General features: G+C 37.1%; 1 protein-coding gene across 1 annotated transcript in view; it reads left to right on the top strand.

Annotated features, from left to right (window-relative positions):
• The window catches only part of RMDN1 (regulator of microtubule dynamics 1), a 32,962-nt gene that overhangs the window by 4,787 nt on the left and 19,414 nt on the right, over nucleotides 1-8,761 (top strand). The window contains exons 2-4 of the mRNA XM_006880558.1: nucleotides 3,069-3,186; nucleotides 5,465-5,552; nucleotides 6,364-6,523. Coding sequence (XP_006880620.1) covers nucleotides 3,069-3,186; nucleotides 5,465-5,552; nucleotides 6,364-6,523 — 366 coding nt within the window. The remainder of the gene's footprint in view (nucleotides 1-3,068; nucleotides 3,187-5,464; nucleotides 5,553-6,363; nucleotides 6,524-8,761) is intronic.

Genomic DNA, 8,761 nt, shown 5'->3' with positions numbered 1-8,761 from the left:
GAGTTTAGGGCTGTTGTACATAGGGTCGCTATGAGTTGCAAGCGACTCGACGGCACATAACAACAACAATTTTTGTTTTGCTTTGTTTTTTATAATTTGGACAGAAGAGTAAGGTTGCCATTTTCCATGATAAAAGAACATGTTTTGTTGTGTTTTTTTTGGGGGGGGGAAGCAATGGAATTGAGTATTAAACTTGAGATAGCGCTTACATTTTATGTGGCTAAAGATACTGAGTAGGCAGTTAGATGAGATGTCTGGGCTGAGGATTACACTTGGATGTTTTTGGCACATATTTGTCATTTAAAGCCATGGGACTTTATGGGATCATCACAGTGATAAAAACATGAAAGAAGAGGTCTGGGTCTACACTCAGGATACATCTGGATACTGAGATACTAGAGGTCAGAATCAGCAAAGGAGAATGAGGAGCAGTAGTCATGGAGGTGGACATTCAAGAGAATAGTCTTCTAAAAGCTGGATGAAGAGTGTTTCAGGAATGAATGATAAAGAGAGAGAACGGACTCCGTGATTGCAGAGCCAGAGTGACAAAGGGCAGTAGATGATTTAAAAGAGGTTATGAATAAGTGTTTAGAGTTGATGAATAGATCGTATCAAAGCATAATATTGTAAACTTTATACAGTTTATTAGTTACAATTCAGTAAAGGTATTTTAAAAAAAAATTCATGATTTTTTTTTTTTAAATAATGACTAGTTGTCACATGCTGCTAATAGATCAACTAAGAACCTCATCTTGCAACTCAGGGTGTTCATAGGAAATAACAGTATTCTTGGTGACCTTACCTGGAATGCAGTCAGTGAAGTTCTGGTCACCCTAGTGGGGTGTGTGTGTGTGCTAAAGATGGGATGGGAAGAAAGATTGATTGATAAAAAGGAGAGCTGAAAAGTGATACTGAGGACAGATGAAGCAAGACCAAAGTTTTTGTTTGTAAATAGAAATAACAACTTGAAAAGACAGCTTATTTTTATGTTGTTGGAAATTGATCAACTGAAGGGAAGAAAATGATGCTACATGAAAGAAAAATTGTGAAGATGAATTGCTTTCTCATCTTCTGCCATGAGTCTCAAGAAACTGTTGTGTGCTGTAGAGTCGGAACCAACCTATAGCTGCCCTTCAGCAGGTTTTCAGAAGCAGTCAACAGCACAAGAGGAGATTGCCCATCCTTTTCCTGCAGGACAGCTGGTGGCTTTGAACTCTGTGCCTTTGGGGTTGCAGTACAGCTTTTTGCCTCTAGGTCACCAGAGCTCCTCAAAAACCTAGCCCAAATTTTAAAAAATACATTTCCAAAACTCTAGGATATGCTTTTTGTTTAGTCATTTGTTTTAAAACTGTAATTAGGTGCTTATGAGTAGACTATGATTCATAGTGGCCATATAAGCAACAGGTACGACATTTTGCCCTATATTCTGATATTCTGTAGATTTTTAAAAATTGCTTTTGTCAGTATCCTTACACACACACATACAGAGACACACACACATTTGATGTTATTGCACTGGGAAAATCTGTCAGGGACCTTTCTAAAGTGCTAAAGAACAGTGTTGTCAGTTTAAAGACTAAGGTAAACCTAATTTTAAGTCATGGTCTTTTTAAGTACTTGTTATGTATCTAAGGTTGGACAATAAATAAGGATGATGACAGAAGAAGACTCACTGCCTTTGAGTTGTGTTGGAGAAGACAAGTCAATTTCCTCTGACTGCCAAGAGCAAAAAAAACTGTTTTGGAGAAAGTGCAACCTAGGTGCTCCTTAGAGGAGAGGATAACAAAGCTTTAGTTCATCTCTCACATCCTTTGGCCATGTTATTAGGAGGGGCCAGTCTTGGATATCATATTTGGAAAGGTGGAGGGTCAACGAAAAAGAGAAGCTCAATAAGATAGATAGGCACGGTGACTCTAACAATGGGCTCAAGTATATTGGGAATGATGAGGATGGCAAAGGACAGGGCAAATTTCAGATCCTTTGTTTATAGAGTCACTGTGAAGTCGTAAGCGACTCAGTGGCACCTAACAATAAAAATCTTGTCTATCCCTAAAATTGACATTTATTGTATATTGATAAATCAAGTTTTATTTCATAGAATTTATATTATCTGTGCCTCACCAACTAAAGTGCAGATTTTGCTAGTCCTCATGATTGGTATTTAGCTATTGCCATCCTTGGAGTAGCTTACCTAGAAGAGTTTCTCTTTCATTTTATTTTTTTAAAATTTCTATTCATTTATTGTTGCACACTTTTCTCTCTGCCCCCTCCCCCACATCCCCCAGTTCTCTTTTTTCTTTGAAAAGTAAAAAAAAAAAATCATATCATTCTTATATAATTCCCCCCTCCCAGTCTACACCAACTATGCCCTTTCATTCTGGATTCTTGTCATGACAATAATACCTAATCATATATTTCTCCTAAACAGTTCTCTCCCTCATCTGTTTCAATGCAGTATACATTATTTATCCCCTCTCAGTTTCCCCTCAACTCTGATGTCAGTCCCACTTTACAACAGTGACATTATGCAATATTTGTCCTTTTGTGACGGAGATATGTCACTCAGCATAATGTCCTCCAGTGTTACCCATTTTGTATAATAATTCATGAATTCCTTATTTTTCAATGCAGTATGGTATTCCATTGTGTGAACATACCACAGCTTCTCCATTCATTTGTTGATGGGCACTTGGGTTGTTTCCAACTCTTTCCTCTTGTGAACAAAGCCGCAGTAAACATGAGTGAGCATATATCTGCTTGAGTAGCAATTCTGGTTTCTTTCAGGTATATTCTCAGTAGTGAAATTGCTGGGTCAAATGGTATTTCTATTTCCAACTTTTTGAGAGAGCACCATACTGCCTTCCATGGTGGTAGAAGAGTTTCATAACAAGATTGTATTTTATGGTCTTTCTAAAGTAATTATGTGAAATAGTATTACTAAAGGATTTAATGAAGTAATTTTTCCCCCTAGTATGGTTATGGTTGATTGCTAGAGGGATGGGTGAAATTGACTTACTTTTCACTTAAAGGGTGGCGAGTTCCTTAACTGGTTATAATTGTTTCCTCAGGTAACAGGAAATCCAGAAACTTTCAAAAGAGGCCTTTTATTCTCAGCTTTGACTTATTTGGGTTTTGAAACGTATCAGATAATTTCTCAGACTGCTGTTGTCCATGCTGCAGCTAAAGGTAAGCCTAAGCCAAACAAATTTTTAATTTGTTTTTCACTTGGAGAGTGGTGGTATGGACATATTTTCATAGATGTCTCCTTGGAGGCTTAGGATTTTTAAGCTCTGCCTCACACACTTTGGACCATGTGGCCAGGAGGGACCAGTCCTTGGAGAAGGACATCATGCTTGAATGGGTGGAGGGACAGCGCAGGAGAGGAAGACCCCAGATGAAATGAATTGATACAGTAACTAGGGCAATGGGGGTACGTGTATCTGAATCAGTGAGACTGGCTCAGGACAGGGCAGGCTTCAGAGCTGCTGTACATAGGATCTCTAAGAGTTGCAGGTGACTTGACATGTAACAGCAACAACATGTAGCAATAATGAATGAGGCTAACAATGTTATAGACTAGATCATTTTTTGTAATTTTTTATTGGGATTTTAATGAAAGTGTAGGAAAAACTTGGATTTCCATTTATTCATTGTTGCACATTTTCCTCCCTACTCCCCCCTCCCCCCAGTTCACTTTTCTCTTTAAAAAAAGTCATTGTTGCAGTTTCCTCCCTCATCCCCCACTCAAGTCCACCTTGTTATGCATCTATTATTCTGGACTGTTGTCATCAAAATGATGCCTAATCATTTATTCTTCTTAAACAATTCTTTCCCTCATCTGTTCTAACACAGTGTTCATTATTTACCCCCTCTTTTCTTAGTTTCCTCCGTGGCATTATGCAGTATTTGTCCTTTTGTGACTCAGATATTTCACTCAGCATAATGTGCTCCACGGTCAACCATTTAGTATAATATTTTATTAGTTATTCCATTGTGTGAATATACCACAGCTTCTCTATCCATTCATTTGTTGATGGACACTTGGGTTGCCTCCATCTCTTTGCTATTGTGAACAACACAGCAGTAAACATGGGTTTGCATATATGTTTTCATGGAAGTTCTGGTTTCTTTAGGGTATATTCCCAGTAGGTCAATAGCTGGGTCAAATGGTTTTTCTATTTACAACTTTTTGAGAAAGCACTGTACAGTCTTCCATAGTGGCTTCACCATTTTACACTCCTAACAACAGTGAATCAGAGTCCCAGTTTCTCCACAACCTCTCCAGCAATTGTTGTCTGCTGCTCTGTTGAGCTTTGCTATTGTTACTGGGATGAGATGATATCTCTTAGTTGCTTTTAGATCATATTTTAATATTCTCAGTTTGCCAGAGATTGAGACTGCTATCTGTAATTTTCAGAAATTCAAGCTCTGTCAGTGATAAATAATCTACTAATACTGTATGCTTCTATAGATACCTTAAGCTGAGAATGGTTTTTATTAATTTTTAATTGAAGGGTTGTAGAGAAAGAAAAAAAAAAACACCTCTTGTGTTACAGAAACCACATATGACCAACAAAGTCTTAAAATATTAACTTTCTAAACCTTGGTGTAAACATGTTGACTAATTCCAGTGATAGAAAAGCATTCTTTTCTTTTCTTGATAACAAGAGATTATATTTTTCTTGGTATATTTTTTTAAATTACATGACGCCATTATTTTTTTAAAATTTTTAAATTTTATTTTTGGTCTCCTTTGTTGTGTCCCATCGAATCAGATCTGACTGGCACAGGAGGGGATTGCCCCTCCTTCTCCAGCAGAGCATCTGGCGAATTCAAACCATACACCTTCAGGTTTGCAGTACAGTTTCTTGCCACTAAGCCACCAGAGCTTGCTTTCTTGATAATAGTTTTAAACTTTTTAAAGTGTCATAGTGAAAATTGGGGCCTATATTTCTATTTGTATATATCATTTAGTTTTTATGTTCTGTACCGTTATAGAAATGATTGCAGAGATTTGTTACTTCTTTGAGCAATATAATAAAGATATTTTGAAAGACAAAGCCAGCATTTCTTTTAGCTTTAATTATAATAGTCAATTTTTATCACACGTCTGTTTTTTCTGGTACTGAAAAGACAACATTTTTTTAGTCTGGTTTGGTTTTCCTTGGTTTTGTTTCCTTACAAAATAAAGCCTTATTAAGGATAACTCATGTATTTTGTGAGACTATATGCCAAAATCTTTAAAAATTCATTAATGATTATTGATAGAAAATAGATGTCTATATTAATAATTTATTAAATTGGAAAATGAGCTACTTTTTTTAAAAGGTAAAAAGTAAAGATAGATTTATTAGAAAATTACATACCAAAAGGATGGACCTTACTCCTTATTTTTCTTAGTTTATGCTATTTGGCTTGGAAAGAACTATTTTAATTGTGTATTGGTTTGGTTTCTTTTTCAAAGTTGAAGAAATCCTTGAACAAGCAGATTACCTGTATGAAAGTGGAGAAACCGAAAAGCTTTATCAGTTGCTAACTTTGTACAAAGAAAGGTAAGGAAAATATAGTAGGTCTGAGTTTGTGCACTTATCAAAATTTTTGTGTTATTTACCAATTGGACTGGTCCATGGTCCTTGAAAGTAACATAATTATCATAGTTTTTACTTAAGAATAGTATTTCCTAAAGTTTTAATTGTATTATTATTTTGCTCTTGAAGACTCAAAAGTTCAGTAATTATTTCAATGGTTTAGAAAATTAGAGGTGTATTTTCCCTGTTTTTACTTTTAATCAGGCAAGGTGGTCATGGACGGCAGGTCTGTCACTTCTGTGATATTTTCACAGTCCTTTTGTTTAACACAGGGACCTCTGGTGGCATAGTCTGTAAGGAGTTGTGCTGCTAACCCAAAGGCGACAAGGCCTCTCTGGTGATTCAGATCCACCAGCATCTCTGTGGGGAAAGATTGGCAGTCTCCCATGTGACTTACAGCCTCTCTCACATTTATGTGTTTTATGGTAATGTCTGGGCTATTAAGTTAAAAGTTGCATGAAGCAGAACTCCAAAGAGGCCACATCTTTTGTATTGAATTGTGTTGTGCAGACTTTCAGAGAAATCAAATACAAAAATGGTTTCAAAGGAAATAAGTACTTAGAGCCAAGTTAATATTGTGAAAAGTATTATTTTAATAGGAAATTTTAGTAAAGATGTTTTTATATGAAAGATTATATCAACATCTTAATAGTAGTTTTTTGATACCATGTAGTTTGCTATATCCTCACTAATCTGAAAGAGGATGTATTGATGTGACCTTTAATATGTTAAAAATGCTGGCTACATTATTGATTTCTATTTTATTTCAAATTAGTGAAGATGCAGAATTACTGTGGCGTTTGGCACGAGCATCACGTGACGTAGCTCAGCTTAGTACAACCTCAGAAGAGGAGAAAAAGCGATTGGTGTATGAAGCCTTAGAATATGCAAAAAGGGCACTTGGAAAAAATGAAAGGAGTTTTGCAGCTCATAAGGTAAGATGCCTAAGCTGCTACCATGTATTGAGGGGTACATTGGATCATACTTACTATTTCTAGCTGACTTAAGAAAAAAAGTGGCTCTTTTTTAAAGACAGGGAAAAAGATTTATTTTTGTAACATCTGAGTAAATAATGGTGGTTGCTTTTTTCCAGTCCTGAAGTATATAGTTTAATTTTATGTCTGATAAATTACTTAGATAAGTGCTTGGTTTTAAATAAAAATATTAAGTTTCTCAAATTACCTTTATTTCTAGTTCTACAAGCAGTTGGCAATATTTCCTCATATTTTTCATCTTACATGTCATCTTATAATTGTTGTTTTTGTTTTTATGTGCTGTTGAGTTGCTTTCGACTCATAGCGACCCTATGTACAAACAGCCCTAAACCCTGCTGTAACCCTTGCCAATCTTACCATCTCTGACACACCTACTCCCATTATCCCAGTCACGGAATCAGTCTCATCGAGGGTCTTCCTCTCTTGCATTGTACCTCCACCCTCCCAAGCATGACATCCCTCTCCAAGGATCGGTCCCACCTTGCAACATGTCCATAAGTATGTCACATGAAGCTTCAGAATCCTTGCCTCCAAGGAGCAGCCTGGTTTAACCTTCTCCAGGACAAACCTGTTCATTCTCTTAGCAGTCAATGGTATATTCAATATTCTACTCCAACACCACAGCTCAAAGGCATTCTCCTTCTATCATCTCTAGTTGTCCAGCTCTCTGATGCATAGCAAGTAACAGTAAAGACCATGGCCTGTATCAGGCACACCTTAGTCTCCAAACGGACATTGTTGCTCTCTAGTACCTTGGAGAGGTCTGTGACAACAGACTTTCCCAGTGCAATATGTCATTTAATTTCCTGGCTGCTGGTGCCAAGAGTGTTGATTATGGAGCCAAGCAAACTAAAGCTATTAATAATCTCAGTCTCTTCAACCATCCATCCTGATGTTGCCAGGTGGCCCAGTGGTGAGAATCTTTATCTTAGGCTGCAGTCCTTGACCTTCTGCAGCAAGTGCCTCAGATCCTCCTCAATTTCAGCAAGCAGGATTGTGTCATTTTGCATAACGCAGATTGTTAGTGAGTCTTCCTTCAATTCTGATGCCACATTTCTCCTCATAGAGCCCAGTCTCCTGGATAAACTCTTCTGCATGTAGATTGAAAAGGTATGGAGAGAAAAAAAAAAAGGAAAAGGTATGGAGATAGGACATATCCCTGATGTACACCCTTCCCGATTTTGAACCTTGCAGTATTCTCTTGCTCTGTTCTGATGACTACCTCCTGGTCTAAGTATAGGTTTTGCCTTAGCACAATCAAGTATTCTGGGATTCCCATTTTTCTGAGTTAGTCACAGTTTGTTATGATCCACACAGTCAAATGCCTTTGCATAATCAATGAAACACAGATAAACATTCCTCTGGTATTCCCTGCTTTCAGTCAAGATCCATCTAACATTAGCTACAATATCCCTTCTACCACAACCCCTTCTAAACCCAGCCAAGACTTCTGGCAGTTGGTGTCCTGTTCCAGTCGGTTTTGGATAATCTTCAGCAGAATCTTGCTTGCATATAATATTAATAATAATGTTTAATGATTTCCACACACTGTCGGATCATGTTTCTTTGAAATGGGAACAAATACTGATCTCTTCAAGTCAGTTGGCCAAGTGGTTGTCCTCCAGATTTCTTGGCACAGTTGGTGAGCACAACTGGGACTGTAGCAGTTAGTTGAAATATGTCTTTTGGTATACCGTCAATTCCTGGGGCCTTATTTTTTGCCAGTTTTTAAAAAACAACTTGAACTTCCTCATTCATCACCACAGGCTCTTGTTCATATGTTGTTCCATGAAATTCTGTGTCTGCCAATTCCTTTTGGTACAGTGACTCTGTATATTCTTTCCATCTTCTTTTAATACTTCCTGGATCATTTAATATTCTGCCCAAAGCATCCTTAAGTATTGCAACTCGAGGCTTGAATTTGTTCTTCAGTTCCTTGAGCTGAATGAGTTTGGCCCCTTTGATTTTCTGACTAGCTCTTTGCACATTTCATCATAATACCTTTTTTTTCTATATTTTATTAATTTTCATAAACATTTACAGAAATTTTGGGTTTCCATTCATTCCTTGTTGCACTATTCTCTCTACTCTCCTCCCAGTTTGTTCTTGTCCAAATGCCACAGTGCTTGTCAAAGCCAGTTCTGAATAATCTTCTTTGTCAGTGTGTCCTTTGCCATT

The sequence above is a fragment of the Elephantulus edwardii genome, unplaced genomic scaffold (genome assembly GCF_000299155.1).
Source record: "Elephantulus edwardii isolate Elephantulus edwardi_28Jun2011 unplaced genomic scaffold, EleEdw1.0 scaffold00008, whole genome shotgun sequence".
Classification (NCBI taxonomy): domain Eukaryota; kingdom Metazoa; phylum Chordata; class Mammalia; order Macroscelidea; family Macroscelididae; genus Elephantulus; species Elephantulus edwardii.
Note: the sequence above shows the minus strand (reverse complement) of the source record. Positions and strands in the feature narration are given on the sequence as shown.